Genomic DNA, 24,054 nt, shown 5'->3' on the forward strand with positions numbered 1-24,054 from the left:
GAATGATTTCTTAAGCTGGTTAGAACTTCTGAGGTCTACAGGAAACGATAAAGATAAAAAAATGTACAAAATATAAGTAGCGTCCTTTATCTTACCATTGTTCTGATCAATACTGTCCCTTTATTTGCAAGTTAACCGTTTTTATTAATGTGTTCAAGGAGTATGTTAAAAATTATTATCAATGGTTGCTTTAAACAGCACCTTTGGGCAGTTATTATGCACTGAAGTTGTAAAAGCATGTTTTGGGGGTTTTAGGATATAGCGTCTTGGAACGCCAATCATCTTGGAAATACGAATGTTCATATAATTTTTTTTACTGTTTTGGATAGATAAAAAGTTGAACTCTTGGTGCAAACTGTTTTTTGGCCCCTGTTTGACTATTTATTATTTTGGAATATTGTGTGTGAGAGGGAAACTGCAATCCTCAATATCATGAAACGTGCCTAGTACTCAGCTGGTTATGCATGAAAACTCGTGAAAATGATGACAATTCTCCTTAATAATGCAGCGACAATTTGGGGTTCATTAATTTTCCTTTGGTGTTTCCTGGCGTATCATGGATTTTGACATTTCGTTTTTTATTTGTCGACGTCATACCGTGCATCATTTCAACGCCATTAATGGCAATTGCTGCTCTCTTTGTTGCAGCTTCGCCGATCGAAATGTCAGCCTAATTAAGTAGTTGTACTAGTAGCAATAGTAGGGGAAGGGCGCCTAATATGAACCGGCTCCTAATATGGACCACCTCCTGTTCTGACAAACTAACGGCGCTAGAGCGCTCAAAACAATTTCATTGGCTGTATTCACCCTCCCTGGATAACTTGCACATGTCAAAACAGTTGCAAAAACACAAACCTCAAAACCGTTAGGCTTTTTCTCTTTTTATATTTAGTCAAGTTTTGACTAAATATTTTAACGTAGAGGGGGGAATCGAGACGAGGGTCGTGGTGTATGTGTGTGTGTGTGTGTGTGTGTGTGTGTGTGTGTGTGTGTGTGTGTGTGTCTGTCTGTCTGTCTGTCTGTGTGTGTGTGTAGAGCGATTCAGACCAAACTACTGGACCGATCTTTATGAAATTTTACATGAGAGTTTCTGGGATTGATATCCTCGAACGTTTTTTTCATTTTTTTGATAAATGTCGTTGATGACGTCATATCCGGCTTTTCGTGAAAGTTGAGGCGGCACTGTCACGCTCTCATTTTTCAACCAAATTGGTTGAAAGTTTGGTCAAGTAATCTTCGACGAAGCCCGGGGTTTGGTATTGCATTTCAGCTTGGTGGCTTAAAAATTAATTAATGACTTTGGTCATTAAAAATCGGAAAATTGTAAAAAAAATATTTTTTTCATAAAACGATCCAAATGTACGTTCATCTTATTCTCCATCATTTGCTGATTCCAAAAACATATAAATATGTTATATTTGGATTAACAACAAGCTCTGAAAATTAAATATATAAAAATTATTATCAAAATGTTTTTTTCGAAATCAATTTAAAAACACTTTCATCTTATTCCTTGTCGGTTCCTGATTCCAAAAACATATAGATATGATATGTTTGGATTAAAAACACGCTCAGAAAGTTAAAACGAAGAGAGGTACAGAAAAGCGTGCTATCCTTCTCAGCGCAACGAATACCCCGCTCTTCTTGTCAATTCCACTGGCACTGCCTTTGCCACGGGCGGTGGAGTGACGATGCTACGAGTATACGGTCTTGCTGCGTTGCGTTGCGTTCAGTTTCATTCTGTGAGTTCGACAGCTACTTGACTAAATGTTGTATTTTCGCCTTACGCGACTTGTTGTTACTTTTGGCAGTGTTCATTCTAAATTTGCCGCCTGAAACGGACTCGTTTCTGTCCACAGCCAAAGCTTTTATCACACACAAATTGCTATATATGACAGCAAAGACCGTATTTGTTACATTTTAGCAGTGTTGACCCCGATTTTCTACTGCAAACAAAAAATAATAGCAAAACCTCAAAGCATGTGTGAGTCCCCTAATATGGACCACCTTCAACAAATCGAATAAAATAAAAGCTAAATGCTTTTTTCATTAATTCATTAAGAAGCTTGCTGAAAATAATCTATAACTAGCCCTCGAGATTTAAAAAAAATATAACAAATAGTCTTCTTTTCGTGGAAGTTGATAATTTCACTTATTTTCACTTTGTTTTTGATAAGCTTCTTTAGTTTCCTGGTGTGCTTCAAATAATGCTCTCATCAACCCGAAACAGATCAATCTAAAGCATATTTGAATAAGTCTGACTTGTAAACTAAGTTGTATCATGTTATTTTGAAGTATAGGGGGCTTTTTACAGTGATTCGTGAAAGCCGCATCACTGGTCCATATTAGGCGCCCAGGCTCCTAATATGGACCATTTGTGATTTTGTCTGTATTTAATTTTTGCTGAATGTCTATCAAAGCTATTTCACTCTAATTAGGCCTAACGGTTGACCTAAGAGAGAAGGACTACCAAACACAAAATAAAACTTCTTCGCAAGAAAACAAGCTAGTTATCAGCATGAAACAAAAAGTGGTCCATACTAGGCGCCCTTCCCCTAATACCAGCAGCAGCAGCATCTGCCGAGGCGGGGTGCCTTGATTACAGTAGAGTGAGCGTTTAACTCAACTCAGCCACATAAACACACAAACAGTGAATGCCAGATCTCTTAAAATGTGGCGATTAGCAAAATTAAGCACTGTGACCCGGTGTGAGACATCAGATGAAAACGGAAGGGATCGAGGGAGGTTGTAGTTGTTTTAAAAGTATACCATCTGTTCCCACAGGCCTCAGTATAAAACAGGAGGATTTTGTAACCGTCATCACGAATCTGAGAGCACCCTTCAGTTTGCAAGGTTGGTGTGGTATTTTCCGTGTGTGTGTGTGTGTGTGTGTGTGTGTGTGTGTGCGTGCGTGCGTGCGTGCGTGCGTGCGTGCGTGCGTGTGTGTGTGTGTGTGTGTGTGTGTGTGTGTGTTTGTGACGACCATCCCTCAACTTTGTCGAATGTCAAAAATCAACACCCTGACTGCTTTCTGCGGTGATGTGGAACTTCTTTTTTGTGTAATTTATATAAAATCAATTCTTCAACCAAAAAATACCACTGTGCACAGGGAGGACACAGGCTGAACAATTTTGGTATGTAACCAAGGTTTATTCCCCCCTCTGCTTCTTTATCTCTGTAAACTTGTAGAGCTAGTTATTTTTCGATAATGACCCAGCAACCAAACAAATAACGAGCCAGCAACAACCTGAATCCTTGATAGAGCAATGGGTTGAGAAGCTGTTCTGTTTCGGTACTACTTTTGCGACTGAAAAGTTCCGAACGCTCTAATGTACATTTCTGTAGCAAACAATACAAGCATACCGCATTTAAATTAACAACTACAGGCCTGAACACATGAATCTCCATATAACGTCCATGAGTTCGTTTGTTTTCTGAATCTAGATCTGCCGTGCACAAACGTTCATCACAAGCAAATTACCAAGGTAAGTAACTCATACTTTGTCTAGCGACAAGAGTAGTTCCCCTTCTTGTCACTCAGTTTCTTCGACAACACTGACTGCAATCCGACGGTCAGTTTTCAACAATATTTCATTTTATAAACAGATCACACGCAACCAAATGCACACATCTCATCAATTTAAACAACATAAAGCGGTTTCATACACTATTTTCCCCAGAAAACTGAACTTCATACAGTAATTAACGTTGGAACACGGGTGCAAATGTTCGTCTGCTAGTCCCATTTGACGAAAGAACATTATCCTAAGCGATACTAAAACATAAAAAGAACACACAATATCTGCCATATCTGCCTTTACCGCCACAGCAGAATAACAGCATATATGTGTACTTGATTTTAGTCCAAAACAGGGAACCTGACAAGAAGTGTTAACATAATGGAATGATTTGCACGGAACTATACAACATTAATCGATCGCCTGCGCAGGTTGACTGGTTGAGTGAATAGGATTCGATCAAACTTTTGCAAAAAAACACCTGTTTTCTTTGAATAACTGAAGAAAGGAGGAATAAAGAGGTTACACACATGTCCGTGCTGGTAGCGCTGACAGTGCTGTGTGTGGTGGTGAGCGTGTAACATGATGTCTTACCTGTGTGCAGACCTTTCGCCATGTCCGTGTCAAGAGTGTTATGCGCGGTGACAGCGCTGTGTGTGGTGGTGAGCGTGCTTCACGTGCAGGTAGCCACAGCAACCACTGACCCCGTGGCCGCCAACTGTGGCCCGCTCTGTCGAGAGTACAACCAAGTGGCGACTGAGTGTGGCGTAATGAGAAACTGTTACGAGTGAGTAGCCATCGTTATTTGTTTCTTAGCAAGAACATCACAATGTAATCTTGAAATTTAGCGTTGACAATTCATAACTTACATTCCGATAGCATTTTTGAATTATTTTTGATGCAAGTCCCTGAAATCAAGCCAAAGAATATTTACGGTGAAATGAATTGACGGATTGAGCTCCAAACTTAAACAGAATTAATTAATTTGGTCATTTGATCGACGAAGATGACAAGAAAATGCACACGTAATATCGAGTCGGAGAGAGTTACCTCCCCTCCTGCGTAAATATCGAGAGGGTCGGACAGATTTACCTCCCCTCCTTCGAAATGACAGCTTTGCCAATATTTTGCATCTAAAACTTATGAAAACGAAATGCATCCGTACAGTTCATTCCGTGACTTCAAAGGTATCCGAAATGACTTGTTATGCTTCAAGAGCATGTTCTGCAAAATTGGAGGCTTAAATGCCTCTAAATTGTAAGCTATGAATGTACAACGCTAAAGTTAAACATTACCCATCACAAGGCACCACAAGTCCGATACCATGCAGGTAGATTCTTTTTGTAACCCGATTCCGACCCGTACCCTGGCACACACTTTGTTTCTGTCACAGGTATATGATCTACAAGTTCGTATCCCCCTCATTGGCTCTGTTGACGCCCGTTTTTAACCGCTTGCCTCCCTTTTATATGATCAACCGATCATAGGGCGTCGTTGTCCCGAACGGAATCTTCAAATACTCCCTTTTATCTTCTTCTTCTTCTTAGTTCATGGGAGGAAACTCTCACGTTCACTCGTGTGTTGTGCACGAGTGGATTTTTACATGTATGACCGCTTTTCCCCCCACATTCTGGCAGCCACACGTCGATTTCGGGGTCCGAGTAAAACTCCTAATCAATGCACTTCTGTTTCTGTAGCTACGCCTACAATGACACGGACACGTTCACCCGTTGTCTGGAGCCTTGCTGGGACCTAAGTGGACCGTGCTTTGGGCTGTGCGCCACCAACTTTGACTCCAACTTCGACAAGTGTCTTCAACAGTGTGAAGGCGACGACGACTACGACTGCGTCTCCACCTGTTTCGACGACACCTTCATTCAGCAGAGAGACAGGTAAGAGGACATATATTTTGGTGTATATTTTGATTAGTTGAATTTGCAAACTGTCAGCTGATTCAGTCGCTTGTCACGTCAAAACTGACTTGCACAGGTCTAAAAAAACGAGTGTTAGCCTTGAACGGCCTACCGTCGTCTTTCTGTCAGGGGAGAGACGGCTAAAATGCCATACTGACACTATTATTCTTGTGGTATGCTTCCAGCAAATTGACACTGCCGTCCCCTGACATCGGACCGTTTGTACAGGACGCATGAGAAGCGAAACACGCAGACGGAGTGAGCAAATCCTTGAGACGCAAGAAACATCATTCGCTTTTTAATTATTAGTTCTTTTCAAAATGATTTTTACAGTTCCTCTTTGTGATTGCAAGAAATGGTGGCCGGTGTTGAAATTTCCGGCCACAGAGATTTAAAATGTAGCGGAAGGATGACCTAGCTTATAGTCTCATGAAAGAGAGAACATATGAATTAAAGGTATGACCATTTCCTGTCTCATGTGCGTCACGTTTTTACGTGCTAGAGAGCGTGCTCGTGCGCGTCAGAGTGTATGTGTGGGTGTCAGTGCAGTGTGTATGTGTGGGTGTCAGTGCAGTGTGTATGTGTGGGTGTCAGTGCAGTGTGTATGTGTGGGTGTCAGTGCAGTGTGTGTGTGTGTGCGTGTGTGCGTGTGTGTGCGCGTGTGTGTGCGAGCGCGCGCGCGTGTGTGTGTGTGTGTGTGTGTGTGCCTTCTTGCGTATGTCAGTGTTTGTCTACCCTATTACATGTGTGTGTGTGTGTGTGTGTGTGTGTATGTGTATGTGTGTGTGTGTATGTGAGGGGGGGTAGTTTGGGTTCGTGTGTGTGTCAGTGTGGGTGGAGGTGGGGGCTGGAGGTTATATTATAACCACCAACTGACCAACTAGTAATTTTGGTAATACCACACACACACACACACACACACACACACACACACACACACACACACACACCCACACACACAAGCATGCACCATAACACACACACATGTCTGTACGCACACATACACAGACACACGCACACACACGCACACACACACAAACACATTCACACGCCCGCACGCACGCAAGCACGCACGCTCACGCACACACACACACGCACAAACACACACACACACACACATACACACACACACACACACGGACGCACGCACAAACACGCGTACACGTACGCACACACACGGACATACGGACACACACACGGACGCTTGCACATGTACGCACACAAACACTCGCACACTCACAAACACACACACACACACACACACTCACACACACACACACACACACACACACACACGGACGCACGCACAAACACGCATAAACAAACGCACGTACGCACACACACGGACATACGGACACACACACGGACGCTTGCACATGTACGCACACAAACACACCCATAATCACAAAGACACAGACACACACACAAACACACATACTTGCACATACTTGCACACACACACGCACGCACGCTCACACACAGACACGCACGCATGCACACACGCATACACGCACACACACACGCGCAAACAAGCACGCACACACATACAGATGCACACACGCTCACACATATAGTCGCACACACGCTCACACAAACAGACGCAGGCACTCATACCGATGCACACACACACACATATATAAACACACAGATAAACACACAGACACACACACGCACGTACGCGCATGTACGGAAACAGATACGCACTCACGTACACCCACACATGTGAGTGTGTGTGTGTGTGTGTGTGTGTGTGTGTGTGTGTGTGTGTGTGTGTGTGTACTTGTGTGTGTGTGTGTGGGTGTGTGAGTACTTGTGTGTGTGTGTAATGTAGTGTGACTAGAACTTGTATAGCTGGTTGTATGCAGCATTAAGAATTAAACACAGTTGAAATTGCTACTATGCCCTTTTGTCTGAGTGCATTGTAGTATCCCAACAGCTTGTATAAATAGCGGTATGCAGCAAAGTGAAAATGAGGTTGAGTGCCATTGGGTTTGAGTGTTTTAATAGCACATTAGCTTATAATACTTTCTGCATGCAACAAAGTGGAAACTGGTTACATTCCGCTGTGTTTGTGTGCATTGTAGCAGTACAGGAGCTTGTATAGCAAGTTGCATGCATACAGCAAAGTTTAAATGACTAAGATGCCCTTTTGTTTGTGTGCATTGTAGTGCACAACAGCGTGTATTGCCATATGCATGCAGCAAAACGGAAACAGCTTGTGTAGCTACACTGAACACAAAGAATAAGGATTGTTTCAGTGGTATATCCCCGATTTCGATCAAAAACATACGTGTATTTGAAGATCTGCATTTCTTCAGCGAACGACAAGAAGAAGAAGATCTGCATTTCTTCTGCTCAAAACTTGGATTTCAGCAATATTAATATTGGTCACGACGGTGACTAAAACTGAACGATGTTTCAAAAAACCCTGTTCTTAAACACCTGAGCTATACCCCTGTAAGAAATATCATCAACTTTTTGTGCTTAGTGTAGCTGTGCGCTGCACAGTTGAAATGACTAAGGTGCCCTTTTGTCTGTGTGCATTGCAGTGTCGCCGGTTGGTTCATCGGTTGTAGCCGTGTGAAAGAATGACGTGTTTGTCTGCTTCAAAGTCCGGCGGACTATTGTGTCTTATAAAATGTATCCCTGGACTTTGTGGTCCCAGGAAAATAAGTCCCTGAATTATATTTCCTAGAAAAAATATGTCCTTTTTCTCAGGCTGGAAATTCCGTAAAGAAGCGTTGAGATAAGCCTTAGTTTCCGTTCTGAGAGTCACCTACCCCAGATCTGTGTGGAAAAAAATCCTTCGCAAGCACATGTAGATCAATGCAAATTCATGGTATTGTTTTCAGCAGATTGATTCATAAAATAGTTTGAGGTAAGATGCTGTCATTGCCCGTACAAGCTTGTTGTCCCCCTGGTGTTTGCAGGTACAGTGGAACCTCCCTTTTAGGACCTCCAATTTAAGACCTTGCTTTTTTCAGATTGTCTGTTCGCAACCTGTGTAAATGTACCTCCATTTCAGATTGTCTGTTCGCAACCTCTGTAAATGTACCTCCATTTCAGATTGTCTGTTCGCAACCTCTGTAAATGTACCTCCATTTCAGATTGTCTGTTCGCAACCTATGTAAATGTACCTCCATTTCAGATTGTCTGTTCGCAACCTATGTAAATGTACCTCCATTTCAGATTGTCTGTTCGCAACCTATGTAAATGTACCGCCATTTCAGATTGTCTGTTCGCAACCTCTGTAAATGTACCTCCATTTCAGATTGTCTGTTCGCAACCTCTGTAAATGTACCTCCATTTCAGATTGTCTGTTCGCAACCTCTGTAAATGTACCGCCATTTCAGATTGTCTGTTCGCAACCTCTGTAAATGTACCCCCATTTCAGATTGTCTGTTCGCAACCTCTGTAAATGTACCTCCATTTCAGATTGTCTGTTCGCAACCTCTGTAAATGTACCTCCATTTCAGATTGTCTGTTCGCAACCTCTGTAAATGTACCCCCATTTCAGATTGTCTGTTCGCAACCTCTGTAAATGTACCCCCATTTCAGATTGTCTGTTCGCAACCTATGTAAATGTACCCCCATTTCAGATTGTCTGTTCGCAACCTGTGTAAATGTACCTCCATTTCAGATTTCCTCATTTTAAAGACACGATTTTGTCAGATTGTTGTAGGTCATACTTGGGGGGTTCAACTGTAGTACCCTGTTTGACCCGTGACGATGGTGGTGTAGGGCCAGAGCCAGGGGTCCAGTTTTCTGCCTCCCGTGCGGTCACCTCGGATGTTTAATGACCTTCTGGTCAATCTTGACACACACACACACACACTCGCGCACGCATGAACGATGTCGTCACGCCCATAAGAAAAATACCTATCTCAGTGTTAGGCATTTCTGTAGTGAAACTACAGGGGAAGCTATTGGAAGGGTATCTATCATGTGTTAGAGAGTACAAACTCTCAGACCATCGGAAACCATTGCCACGGTAACGTAAGCAAAACTGCAGATCCCGTTTTTTGAGTTAGGCACTTTTTCTTTATGATACAGGAAGACGTTTTGAGAATGTGAAAGTATGCAAAAGCTCTGTGTGGGTTGTTATGCAGTTTTGCTGATTGAAAATGTTGCTGTCAGCTCTTTATCTCACGTTTATCCAGCTGTCACCGCTCGAGATAGGCAATTTGCAACTTATAACTAAAATGAGATATAGAGGGCTTTGTCTTTAAATAGAATAGCTATTCTACTAAACTGTAATATGTGGTATAATTGCATTATTTATATTATACTTGATTGTCATGTTGAAAACAATATTCTCATTGTCAAACATGTCCACACGTAAATTTACAAAATGAAAAGGTAGTATGGCTTAATTGTACATTAATACGAACATTTAGACCTCTACTTTATTTATTGAAATGAGTTTGTATTCAAAGAATAGTGCGAATAGGGCATCATTTCAAATGACACATAATCATACGCTTTTTAGACGGGCGCAGTGGCGTAGAGGATGTGACATCGGCCTCCTAATCGGAAGGTCGTGAGTTCAAATCCCGGTCGCGGCTGCCTGGTGGGTTAAAAGGTGGAGATTTGTCCGATGTTCCAGGTCAACTTATGTGCAGACCTGCTAGTGCCTTAGCCCCCTTCGTGTGTACACGCAAGCACAAGACCAAGTGCGCACGGAAAAGATCCTGTAATTCATGTCAGAGATTGGTGGGTTATAGAAACACGAATATACCCAGCATGCTTCCCCCGACATCGGCGTATGGCTGCCTCAATGGCAGGGTAAAAACGGTCATACACGTAAAAACCCACTCGTGAAAAAACATGAGTGAACGTGGGAGTTTCAGTCCATGGACGAAAAAAAAGAAGAAGAGAGAAGAGATATGCGTTTTGCTAATGCCTCTACATATTTGTTTGATAGGTTAAACAACTATATGTAGCTAGGTCCATCCTTTCAACTCATTTTCTGCTCGCTATATCTTAAAATCCACTCGCACTATATTTTAATCAATGAGCCTTTTGATTATAATATTGATTTTATTTCTGCAAAGCGGTCTTGTCCAAATAAAACGGTTCTTGTCAACCAAGTGAGTAGATCTGAACACGCGCGTGGTTGAGCTTTGCAATGTCATTTTTGAACCCTGCGTGTTTACAATTCGTTTTGAGGGCACCCTTAAATCTATACGTACAGACAAACCAAATACATTAAACGAACGCTAAAAGGCTTGACTGTTAATGTTAGTTGGTGTTTGGTCACTCGCATAACATGGTTTCCACTTGACTGTTAATGTTAGTTGGTGTTTGGTCACTCGCATAACGTGGTTTCCACTTGACTGTTAATGTTAGTTGGTGTTTGGTCACTCGCATAACGTGGTTTCCACTTGACTGTTAATGTTAGTTGGTGTTTGGTCACTCGCATAACGTGGTTTTCACTTGACTGTTAATGTTAGTTGGTGTTTGGTCACTCGCATAAAATGGTTTCCACTTGACTGTTAATGTTAGTTGGTGTTTGGTCACTCGCATAACATGGTTTCCACTTGACTGTTAATGTTAGTTGGTATTTGGTCACTCGCATAACATGGTTTCCACTTGACTGTTAATGTTAGTTGGTGTTTGGTCACTCGCATAACGTGGTTTCCACTTGACTGTTAATGTTAGTTGGTGTTTGGTCACTCGCATAACATGGTTTCCACTTGACTGTTAATGTTAGTTGGTGTTTGGTCACTCGCATAACGTGGTTTCCACTTGACTGTTAATGTTAGTTGGTGTTTGGTCACTCGCATAACGTGGTTTTCACTTGACTGTTAATGTTAGTTGGTGTTTGGTCACTCGCATAAAATGGTTTCCACTTGACTGTTAATGTTAGTTGGTGTTTGGTCACTCGCATAACATGGTTTCCACTTGACTGTTAATGTTAGTTGGTGTTTGGTCACTCGCATAACATGGTTTCCACTTGACTGTTAATGTTAGTTGGTGTTTGGTCACTCGCATAACGTGGTTTCCACTTGACTGTTAATGTTAGTTGGTATTTGGTCACTCGCATAACATGGTTTCCACTTGACTGTTAATGTTAGTTGGTGTTTGGTCACTCGCATAACGTGGTTTCCACTTGACTGTTAATGTTAGTTGGTGTTTGGTCACTCGCATAACACGGTTTCCACTTGACTGTTAATGTTAGTTGGTTGTTTGGTCACTCGCATAACATGGTTTCCACTTGACTGTTAATGTTAGTTGGTGTTTGGTCACTCGCATAACGTGGTTTCTACTTGACTGTTAATGTTAGTTGGTGTTTGGTCACTCGCATGACATGGTTTCCACTTGACTGTTAATGTTAGTTGGTGTTTGGTCACTCGCATAACACGGTTTCCACTTGACTGTTAATGTTAGTTGGTGTTTGGTCACTCGCATAACACGGTTTCCACTTGACTGTTAATGTTAGTTGGTGTTTGGTCACTCGCATAACACGGTTTCCACTTGACTGTTAATGTTAGTTTGTGTTTGGTCACTCGCATAACACGGTTTCCACTTGACTGTTAATGTTAGTTGGTGTTTGGTCACTCGCATAACACGGTTTCCACTTGACTGTTAATGTTAGTTGGTGTTTGGTCACTCGCATAACACGGTTTCCATTTGACTGTTAATGTTAGTTGGTGTTTGGTCACTCGCACAACACGGTTTCCACTTGACTGTTAATGTTAGTTGGTTGTTTGGTCCCTCGCATAACGTGGTTTCCACTTGCACACAGCTCCGGAGAATTCATTTTTTCTTTATTTGGTGTTTAACGTCGTTTTCAACCGTTCAAGGTTATATCGCGACAGGGAAGGGGGGGGGGGGGGGGGATGGGATAGAGCCACTTGTTAATTGTTTCTTGTTCACAAAAGCACTAATCAAAAAAAATTGCTCTAGGGGCTTGCAACGTAGTACAATATATGACCTTTCTGGGAGAATGCAAGTTTCCAGTACAAAGGACTCAACATGTCTTACTGCTTGACTAAAATCTTTACAAACATTGACTATATTCTATACAAGAAACACTTAACAAGGGTAAAAGGAGAAACAGAATCCGTTAATCGCCTCTTACGACATGCTGGGGAGCATCGGGTAAATTCTTCTCCCTAACCCGCGGGGGGTACCACAGAGAGATAAGGATGTGGGAAAGAAGACTTTTGGTAAGTGAAATAAAGGTGATGGATCCAGTCAGGTAGAAATAAGACAACAAGAAAGGAATCGGAAAACTGCAGGGAATAGTAGGGAGAGTTTTCTTGGAAGGAAATATAGGTGAAAGGACTGGTAAGGCAGAAATAAGACAAAAGAAGAGAAGTAAAGGGGTGGGGTAGCTTAGTGGAAACACTCCCGCCGCGTGAAGGCGACCCCATGGGAGCTCTCCGGAGAATAACCCACATAGATTAATATCAAGAGGTAGCGATCATTAATATCACGTTGACCCTATCGTTGGTGTGTGTCAATAAAACAAAGGACCTGCTGTCATCATGATTGAAACGCCGCTAACGTGCAACCCGAGCAGTATAAATATATCCACGGGCACGCAGTTCAACCTCCTCTACCCCGCTGTACACGTACTTGTGAGTTTATATCTACTTTGTTTGATTAGCTTTAAGGTTTGAATCTTCCAACGAGAAAAATGATAGCACATTTTTAAATGTAAATAAGATCGATACTATTTTGTTAATATTTTGTCTGTGATATCCTCAGAATGTATTGAAACAAGTGTGAAGATAATAAAAAAAACTACTTTATTACACAGACTTTTGAATAAAATGGCATGCCAAGAATCATATAAACGAGGGTTGTGCATGTAATTGAATTGGGTATCTGAACGATGAATTACAATCACAGGCCTTATATTTTTGTAAGACAACAAAATATTAGCAAAGTCGATTTTTGGGGTCAATCGCTGTCGTCTGTTTTTAAACTGGTGTTGTTACATTCAGTCAAGTTTTAACAAGAGCGGAGAGCGAGGTTTGTCTCCCTGTGTGTGTGAGTGTGTGTGTGTGTGTGTGTGTGTGTGTGTGTGTGTGTGTGTGTGTGTGTGTGTGTGTGTGTGTCTGTGAAAAGCATTTCTCAAAAACTACAGGACGGATTGTTATGATAATTGATACAGACATTTTGGAGAACAATTGCTTGAAACATTTTTCTCCGATTTTTGAATGGGCTATTTTGGTGACGTCATATTTGACCGTTTGCAAAAGTTGAGGCGGCACTCTCACTGCTACTATTTTTCATCAATTTGGTTACAATTTTCGTTACATGATCTTCGTCTTCATGCGGACTATGGGATTGCATTTCAGCTTGGCATGTAAAACATTCGGTCATAAAAAAAGTTTACAAAAAATGGTCTGATTTTGTCGATTTCTTAAAAGTCCTTATTTGAATCATAAAGGTGACATCATTGTATTCCGTATTGCCTCCTGTATCCGAAAATATATAGTTTTGTTGCGTTTTTCGATTTTCGCCTTTTTCGATTTTCTTTATTGTTGGATGAAGTCACATAAAAGTACCATTTCTCTGTTCCTTATCATTTGCTGATTAATAAAATATAGACTTTATGGTGTTTGGCGATGGAAATTTGCTTAAAATGCAGACATTCTTTGCAAGGAAATAATGCTTCTAGCCTGTACTGATTGTACACTCTGTTCGGCCGATCAAGCTAAATGAACGTCATATCAAGTCTGGAACACACAAATGACGTCATATTGAAAGGCAACAGATTATGACATCACCTTGCGAGTTTCTTTCCCCCAAACACATAATTGTTTTTGCTTGAAGCTTATTTTTCTCTCTCTCTCTCTCTCTCTCTCTCTCTCTCTCTCTCTCTCTCTCTCTCTCTCTCTCTCTCTCTCTCTCTCTCTCTCTCTCTCTCTCTCTCTCTCTCCCCTTGTTATATAAAGAAAGTTAGAGACAACCGGGCGTATTTCAGAGCAATCGTTTGACTGAATGGCTAATCACGCCTCAGCGTTCTTGTTTTTGTTTTTGTTTTCCAGCGACAATATAAATTATCTACAGTGATGGGGGTGACCACAGCGGTTTGTTCAGTTCTACTCTGCGTCGTGAAGCTGGCATTCACAGTGCATGGTGGTAAGACAAGTTATTATTTTAGGTCAAGAGGATGTATTAAGCATACCCTATAGCCAAGAATAAGTAATTATTCCTTATAGTCAAGAGGGTGTATCAGGTATCACAAAAACACACACACACACACACACACACACACACGCGCACACACACGCGCACACACACACACAGACACACACACAGACACACACATACACACACACACACACACACACACGCACGCGCATACACACACCAACACACACACACACACACGCGCACACACACGCGCACACACACACACCAACACACACACACACACACACACACACGCGCACACACACGCGCACACACACACAGACACACACACACACGCGCACACACACGCGCACACACACACAGACACACACACAGACACACACACACACACACACACACCATCTCTATCTGTTATCCATTCCAGAATCTTTCCAATGCAGTGTCGACAGGAATCACAAGCTCACCTCGTTCAGCGGAGAAAGCGTGTACTTGTCTCTTCCGTGTAATCACCGTCTGGCGGACTTCACGTGCGGCGATTATCGGGTGCAGGTAACACTGGGAAATGGAAAGGTGGCTAAAAACCTTTCTCCTGTCACAATGTGGGTCAAGATTGTTAACAGTCAAACCGAGAATATCTTCCAAACCCGGACGTCCCAGATCGTCTTGAGAGATGTGAGTACTCATTTGTTTTGCAAGCACAAACACACTCACACACTCACACGCACACACAAACAAACACACACACACACACACACACACACACACACACACACACACACACACACGCAAGCACACACATACCCCCTATATACACACGCACGCACGCACGCACGCACGTATGCATGCACAAACACACACACCAACACACGCACACACCCACCCACCCCCACCCCCACACACACACACATACACACACACACACACACACACACACACACACACACACACACACACACACACACACACACACACATACCTTACTAAATGTACACAATTAAGTCTCTTCTAAACTAAAAACTACATACCTCTGTTGCGTTTACAGTATCATGCTGGTAGAACAAAGGACGCCTGGAAGGATAAATTAGGGTCTCTAGACGACCTTGACCTTATTGGCTATGACAAATCACGCAAGCGGCTCGTGCTAAAGAAGAGCGGCATCTTTGATGTTGAGTTCAGCAAGGGGGGCGATGTGGCCGTCATGTGTCATGCGAACATGGTCGAGTTCAAGTCCCGTCCTTTGCCTGAAACTTTGTGCGGTTAGTACACTACACCTGTCTACTCCTCCTTGTTACTGATACAGATGGTGTGTGTGTGTGTATGTGTGTGTGTGTGTGTATGTGTGTGTGTTGGTGTGTGTGTGTGCGCGTGCATGCGTGTGTGTGTGTGTGTGTGTGTGCACTCTTCAAAACAAGTTAAGGATCGGTTGAAAAAACGGATCTAATTATAAAAAATTGCCAAAAAAATGAACATCGACATGATAATTAACAAATTAATGTGTTTGAATTAACAAATGAACAATGAGTCTTGACCTGGAATTTTGTTTGCCAGGCAGAGTTATTTCCCTTTGTGGTACTTCTCAAAAGCTTCTGCATTTTGGAAGAAAAGGGGTGTTTTTTTTTTATAGCCCCGTGAAATTTGCGGAACGCATGCCAGGGCAAAAGGTTGTGATGCACGTGCTACAACAGGGTCCTGGCTATGAACATCGCTCACCAGCTTGTGTTTAAAGGTTGACACGATGACACAATTTTGCACAGTAGCAACATGCCCCCACGAAGAAAACTGTGCGAGTTGGATAGTTGGATACACGTAAAATTCCACTCGTGCAAAACACACGAGTGTACGTGGGAGTTTCAGCCCACGAACGCAGAAGAAGAAGAAGAAGGATAGAGGAAGGGCAATAGGATGGCTACAAGACGGTGTTGCTGCCAGGCAAGTCACTGTGGCCCAGAGGCTTGCAGTGGCTCCCTCTGTCATCATCAGACTAAAACAGAGATTCCACGCAACTGGAAGAGTGCAGGAGCGACAACGTTCTGGTCGGCCCAGAGTCACCACACAAAGAGAGGATCGCTTCATTCAGAGGCAGGCCATGCAACAAAGAATCAACATTAAGCAACGCCTACAAGCTACCACCAACACTGTTGTTAGTGGTCAGACGATCCGAAACCGCGTACACAACTTTGGCTTGCGTGCAAGGCGTCCAGTCCGAGGAACAACCCTGACTGCTAATCACCGAGCAGCTCGCCGAGCCTGGTGCACTCAACATGTGAGGTGGCAACGTCAGCAGTGGGCTCTTACAGATGAGTCCCGCTTTCGCTTGGAACCTGCTGATGGTCGCATCCGAGTGTGGAGGCGTTGCGGAGAGCGCTTCGCAGAAGGCGCTGTTCTGGAACGACAGCGTTTTGGCGGAGGCTCTGTGATGGTCTGGGGAGGGATCAGCACACGTCAAAGGACACATCTATACCATGTAGTGGGCAACTTGACCGGTGTCCGCTGCCAGAATGAGATCCTGCAGCCCTTGGTCGTTCCAGCCCTCTAAGCGATCGGCCCTCGTGCGATTCTTCAGGATGACAACGCACCTCCCCATCACTCTGCAGCTGTAAACACCTTCATCCAGCAGGCCAGGGTCAACAGGATGCTGTGGCCAGCCAACAGCCCGGACCTGAACACCATAGAGCACATGTGGGACGAGCTTTGTTGTCGGGTACAGCAACATCACCCTCCTCCTGCCAATCTGGGTCAACTGCTGCAATGGCTCCAGCAGGAGTGGAATGGAGTTCCCAGAGCATTCATATGCAACCTGATCCACTCCATGCGCCAACGATGTGTTGAATGCCTGGCACACAACGGAGGGCACACGCGTTATTGACACTGATTCACATTGTTGTGAATTCTATTTTCGAGGGTTGTCACGTTTGACACACTCTAGCTAAATTGTCGCTGCCGCGTTCGATCTTTGCTTTGTTTGTCATTACTCCTTGGTTTTTCAATTATATACCTTTTAAAAAAAGAAAGAATTCGGTCTTGTCTGTTTTGTGTGGCGTGCTTGTAAAAAAGTGATCCTTAACTTTGTTTGAAGAGTTTGTGTGTGTTTGTGTGTGTATGTATGTGTGTGTGTGTGTGTGTGTGTGTGTGTGTGTGTGTGTGTGTGTGTGTGTGTGTGTGTGTGTGTGTTTGTGTGTTTATGTGCGCACTTGTGTGTGTGTATGAGTACTCGCTTGCTTGTGCGTGTGTGTGTGTGTGTGTGTGTGTGTGTGTGTGTGCGTATGTGTGTCTGTGTGAATGTGTGAGTGTGTGTGTGTGTGTGTGGTTTTCTTCGTGTGTGTGTGTGTGTGTGTGTGTGTGTGTGTGTGTGTGTGTGTGTGCCACTGTATGGTTGGGATACATTGCAGGAACGGGACTAGCAGGTACCAAGGAGCTAGAAGAAGGCTTTGCAAGACTCTTTGGTGAAATCTATTTAGCCACAGCAGATGACTTTGTCAATTATATCGTCCTTTCTGATACCACAGTTAAACAAAGGCAAGTTGTGTGTGTTTTGTGTTAATTTGTGTTATGTTTGAATGTTGTTGGTTGGCTAGCTGGTACTCGTTTTGTTGTTTGGTTAGTTGTCTGTTGACTGGTTGCTCTGAATGTTTTCGAAATGTTCTTACGAATTGCCCAATAGAACACTCTGAACAGATGTTGTCCTCTTTTAAACACATTTGTATAAAGATGTTGAACAATTTTGACAGTGTGTATATCTCTACCGGCACAAGAGGTATCCACAATAAACAAATAGTGTTCACAAGAATGTGTTTTAACACTAATGAACACTATGCAAACTACGTCGCGAAAATGTTTCAAAGAAAACATCAACACTCTTTTTCATTTTTTTTCTCAGATTTTTTAATTTTTACATTTTTTTTTTAGATCATTTTTCCAACAAATATTGTGCACATATACATATATTTCGTTTTGGAGGGTCCTGACGTACTTATTCTTGGAGTTTGGGGGGGGGGGGGGGGGGGTCGAGGCTGACTGAGGGGGGGGGGGGGGGGTCAAGGTCGACTAGCCCAGAATGACCTCCCGGTCGAAATCGGCTGGCCCGGAGTGGCCTCCCGGTCAAGACTGACTTTGTGTCAAAATGGCCTGTTACACCGGGTTTTCTAAAATTGAATAATAATAATAATAATAAATGAGCATTTATATAGCGCAACATCATAACTTTACAATTATGCTCTTTGCGCTTGACACATTTAATACGATCAGAATGTTATAAGATAACAGTAGGCCTACATATAGATGTATTGAAGTGTACCGGTGTATGTGATGTTATTATGTTTAGATGTCAGACAAACATAGTTTATGAAAATGTTAGCCATTATGTCTTTTGTTTGATGATTATACGCATACATATGTCTCACCAACACATATTCCAACAACACACACACTGGCTTCCAATAGAGTCACGCATCAAGTATAAAATCGCATGCCTATCCTATGGTGCACTCACACAGACAGGACCCGCATACCTCACAGACATGACTCAGACATACACACCGGGCAGGACACTCCGCTCCTCAGCAGACACCTCTATCCTTTCCACTCCGAGAGTCAACACTAAATCTTTTGGTGAGCGCTCTTTTTCTGTTTCTGCTCCTCTCGTCTGGAACTCTCTCCCTGTCACTCTTCGTCACTCTGCCTCCTCTGGCTCTTTCCGCACAAGCCTGAAAACGCATCTTTTTTCACTTGCATACACATGATCCCCCCCCCCCCTGCGTGCATGGAGTGTGTTGAATTTGTATGTATATATATGTCTTTTTCTCATTCCGTTGCTTTGTCATGTTTTTTTGAGTTTTGAGTATTGTTTGCATGGAGTTCGGTATTAATTTTGCTTGCATGGTTTTGCTTGTATGACTTTGTTTTGTCTTTACCCTGTTTGCTTGGTCTTGCGTGCTTGGAGTGTGTTAAGCTTTTGTGTTTGCTTGCATGGAGTATGCTGAGTATGCTATGTTATGTAGATTGTGGGTCTTGTTCATTGTGTATGGTTTTATCATTAGTTATGTTAATTCTAGTTATTGTAAAGCGCATTGAGCATATACATGATTATGCGCTATAGCAAATGTCCATTATTATTATTATTATTATTATTATTATTATTATTATTATTATTATTATTATTATTATTATTATTAAAGGAGATTAACGAATTAAAAAAAGTAAAAAGAAAAAGAGGTATTGTATGAAAATGTTAATGTCCATTGTAGCTCAAATACATGTATAACACTTTATAAGGAATATTGTAACAATCAGTGGTATTTATTAAACGCCCCACATGATGTGCTTGGCAAATTAAAAAAACAAAAAAACAACAAAACAAAAAAACAAAAAAACAACAACCTACGTCGCGAAAAGCTAAACAAGAAAATAATTGAAAAATGTGATTCCGTGACATATAGATCAGATGGCACCATATAGCACCATTTTGATTTTTCGGACAGAACGGTTTTTTTTCGGGGGAGTCGGGGGGGGGACCCACTAACAGTCTCTGGCGTGCTTCACCCAGCGATTTAAACTTTGCAATTCTAAGTAGGCCACACCCCACCCCTCCCCTATCCCCTTACAAACTAACTGATCCATCCCTGTATACGCTTGTAATGTGTGTGCCATGTTTCCCGACTGTCGTATCTTTGACACATAATACGTATCACCCTTGCAGTAAAACCTGCAGGGCCCTGATAGACAATGTCATACGATGCGAGTCTATGAAGAAGGCCGTGGCGCAGTGTGACGTCATCCTGCGTGACGTCATCCTTTCCCAATGTCTTGCCAAGTCTGGAATGGACCTAGAGAAATACTTCAACGACTGCTTTATATCTGTTTGTTTCGATGATGATTCTCCCATGGACACGATGAATAACTACATCGATGACAACTGTGAAGGAGGTTGGTTACGTACAGGTTACATGCCAAGTCTCAGTGATTATTAAAAATAATGGTCGAAGTTAGCGGATCATGAAAAATGCGAGATGTGTGCACTTGGTTGCGTGTGATCCGTTTATGTGGTGAGTGAGAGAAATCTGTATTGACATTGTGTGACTGTGTCAATATAATTATTATTTCTAGCGCCTGTATTGCGTCGTAGGCTGTCATCATAGACCTGTATGACGTAGGTGTCAGGGTTTCGTCATTCAAAGGCAGGGGTGTCAGCTTGGTTACTTCTGCGTGTTAGATTTGGATGAAACACACAGACTATGCATTTGTTGAATATTCCTGAATGGGGAATGTTTAGTTGTGTTCTTAATAAGTTAAATTAGTTTAGATCGTTCTGTTCGCGACCCACCCACTTCGATCCTCCTCCGTCTCGCAGAGCTTGTCCTGACGCTCAATACTTTTGAGTTTGATGGACAAGTCTGTCATCAGATAAGTGGTGTCGCCATGGGCACTAAAATGGGACCTTCCCATGCCTGCCTATTCATGGGCCACCTGGAATCCCAGATTCGTTCCACTTACACTGGACCTCAGCCTGAACTGTGCAAACGCTACATCGATGATTGCCTCGGTGCCACCTCTCTCTCGTTGTCTGACCTCACTGATTACATGCATTTTGTCAGCAACTACCATCCCTCCATCAAATTCACCTTTGATATCTCTCCTTCCGCAGTCGTCTTTCTGAATCTGAACATTTACCTGTCTGACGACATTCTGTCCACCACCCCATCCAGCCTCTTGAATGTGGCCTTAAATAAAGTTCGTCGTATACCGAGACAGGAAGCTCTGCAGCCATCATCCACCTCAGACAGATCAGACAGACCTGTGGCAGTTCTGACCCACCATCCCCACAACCTACCTGTTCGCCACATTCTGAAAACTAATTGGTTCATCCTTAAGTCCAGCCCCTCTGTTGGTGACACTTTCAGCCTGCCACCCTTGTTGGCCTCCCGACGGGACTGCAACCTTAGAGATTCCCTGGTTCGATCCTCTCTTCGTTCGCCAGTTCCCCTACAACCCGGCACAACCGCATGCCAGAACCCTCGTTGCCACACCTGCCCTCACATTTACCATTCTACCACTCTGACCGGCCCCCAAAAAGATTTCAAAATTAAACGCACGTTCTCTTGCACCAGCCGCAACCTCATCTATGCCATATCCTGTCTCAAATGCCCCAAAGTACTCTTATTTGGTGAGACCGAAAGAACCCTCTCCACCCGCTTCACCGAACATCTGGCAGATATTCGGCATCGCCGCTGTAGGTCTGTTGCCCAACATTTCAACAGCAGTAACCACACCTCCCTGAATGCAGTGTGAAAGGTGTCTGGCAAATGTACAGCACCTCCACAGACAGAAAACAAGTAGAGTCGAATTTCATTTTATCCCTGGGCACTTCCACTCCTGACGGTTTGAATGCGAAAATGTGATGTACTTGTATTCCCCAAACATATTGTGGATTTACGGTACGTGTGTGTGTGTATTTGTATCTGTGTGTGTGTTGTGTATGTTTCTTTCTGTGTATGTTTATGTGTTTAGTTTTGTGTGTGTGTGTGTGTGTGTGTGTGTGTGTGTGTGTGTGTGTGTGTGTGTGTGTGTGTGTGTGTGTGTGTGTGTGTGTGTTTGTGCGTGCGTGCGTGTGTTTTTCCTCTTTTTTTAAAACATTTTTCTCCCCCTTTCTCCCTCCCCCCCTCCCCCTTTTATGAGTGTGTATTACTTTTACTTTCTGTATGCCTGTGCCCTTGACATCATCCAACCACTTCTCTCCCCTTTCATTCATTTCCGTTCCTAGAGTTCCTTTCCCTTTTTCGTGTTTCCCCTCCATTTTCTTTCAACTCCTGTTCGTTCCGTGTTGCGTCTGCTTTTTGTTGTCTTTTGTGTTCTTTTCCTGATGAAGCTTCCAGAAGCGAAAATTCGTAATCGTCTTGTGTCGTCTTTGTATCGGTGAGTACAGTAATCCTTTTTTTTATATTTTTTTTACTTAGATCGTATTGATAAAAGAATGTTTGGGTTGGTGACGCATAATCAAGCAGCGTCATATAGGGCCCTCTCCCCCCTTCCCCCTTTCCTGACTAAAATGAGTAAAAGTTGAAATGAACTCACCCAACGTTGAAAACAAGCGCGCACTTGTGACCTGGACTGGCAGAGAAAAGCATGTCAAGCTTTGCCGGAATTTGTATGCATTGTGGATTTTTGTGCATTTGGAAGTGAAACAGTGTTTGGATTTGTGCCTGTGCATAAGCTGTGAATCATGGATTGGATTGCGCATCTGTGAAATAATCCTTTTCTGGGAATGTGCCACGGTTTGTGGAATCCGTGTGTGTTGGTGTGTACCAACTAGACTGATCCAGTGATGGAGTGTGTGATGGCTGTATTTCCTGGATTTTATTAGCCAGCCAGTAGGGAATGCTGTTGTGAACCAGGGAGTTTTGTTTCGTGTACAGAGATGATGTAGACCAGGTGAGAATAGACCTTTTGTTATCGGTACACCTTCTTTGGAATTGGCACAATAATTTGATGTGTAAATAACAACAGAAGAGAAGGCCAATGATAAGATTGAGAAAACCAAACATGCATGATGTATTTTAATACTGGAAGTTTAATAATTGTAATTGTGGTTATGATGACTGTGTGAGATGATACTTTGATATGAATTGTCGTTTCGGTAATTACTGACTTTGCTTTTACTTCTTGTTTTCCCAGCCGAGCGGTCCCGCAGTGGGGCACTGCGGTTATGAAATTAAAGGCCCCTCCTGTTTTTGGAACCGCAGGAGCTTTCTAGTTTGCTGTTAGGTAGATTTTTGGTTCCTCTTTCCTGTCATGCTCTATTTTTCTTCATGAATTCTTTTCTTTTTTCTGCCTTCTTGCTCATTCACCTGTATTTTTTCCAAAAATCTCTTCTCTTGCCGCTTGTCTCGCGATTCATGTATAGTTTAATCTGTTAGTGTTCTGATGTAAGTCCAGCAGTAGATAGGTTAAGCCTATTTTAACATACTGGAAACTGGTAATCTTCCAGTAGGTATTAATTTAGTTTTACTAAAGCCTGCTGGGACACAAGTAATGGGTTAGTGCATTTGTAAACAGGAATCGCTTGACAAGTGGCCCCCTTCATCCCCCCCTTCCTCGTCCTGATATGGCTCTGCGTAGTCGGCTGGACGTTAAGCAACAAATAAACAAAACAAAACCAGCCGAGCGGACTCTTGGTGGGATAGTGTGTTTATTACCGTGTTTATTACCGTGTTTATTATCGTGTTTATTACCGTGTTTTTTCTAGAGCGTGGTGTGTGTTGGTAGAGCACACACTAGTGACTTTATAGTGTTGTGGCAACAGAACTTTTTTGTAGTAGAGATTTGACTCAAGCTACTTTTGATTTGAGTGCGGAGTATGTGTTTCCACCTTTTTAAAGTGTTGAAAGTGTTTATTGGGAAAGTAGCATTAGTCTGACGGACCTATTTTTAACTTTTATTTTAAATGCTTTGTGAGTGTGTGCGTGTGTGTTATGCAATAAAAGAGGACAGAGAACATTCAGCAATTTATTCATCGA

The 24,054-nt window shown here is 42.7% G+C and overlaps 2 protein-coding genes across 3 annotated transcripts in view; both read left to right on the top strand.

Moving 5' to 3' along the window:
- The window catches only part of LOC138961717 (cysteine-rich neurotrophic factor-like), a 31,691-nt gene extending 25,793 nt beyond the window's left edge, over positions 1-5,898 (top strand). Inside the window, exons 2-5 of the mRNA XM_070333387.1 lie at positions 2,785-2,853; positions 4,123-4,305; positions 5,216-5,410; positions 5,617-5,898. Coding sequence (XP_070189488.1) covers positions 2,785-2,853; positions 4,123-4,305; positions 5,216-5,410; positions 5,617-5,668 — 499 coding nt within the window. The 3' untranslated portion in view covers positions 5,669-5,898. The remainder of the gene's footprint in view (positions 1-2,784; positions 2,854-4,122; positions 4,306-5,215; positions 5,411-5,616) is intronic.
- Positions 5,899-12,923: 7,025 nt separating this feature from the next.
- LOC138961719 (uncharacterized) overlaps positions 12,924-24,054 on the top strand; it is a 36,619-nt gene continuing 25,488 nt past the window's right edge. The window contains exons 1-6 of one of the 2 annotated variants that reach the window (XM_070333390.1): positions 12,924-13,017; positions 14,437-14,530; positions 14,970-15,217; positions 15,588-15,801; positions 17,935-18,061; positions 20,241-20,467. In XM_070333390.1, the coding sequence (XP_070189491.1) occupies positions 12,925-13,017; positions 14,437-14,530; positions 14,970-15,217; positions 15,588-15,801; positions 17,935-18,061; positions 20,241-20,467 (1,003 nt within the window). In that variant the 5' untranslated portion in view covers position 12,924. Of the gene's footprint in view, positions 13,018-14,436; positions 14,531-14,969; positions 15,218-15,587; positions 15,802-17,934; positions 18,062-20,240; positions 22,107-24,054 lie in introns of those variants that run through there. The other variant, XM_070333389.1, reaches the window with a different exon arrangement.

This window comes from Littorina saxatilis, linkage group LG3 (genome assembly GCF_037325665.1).
Source record: "Littorina saxatilis isolate snail1 linkage group LG3, US_GU_Lsax_2.0, whole genome shotgun sequence".
NCBI lineage: Eukaryota > Metazoa > Mollusca > Gastropoda > Littorinimorpha > Littorinidae > Littorina > Littorina saxatilis.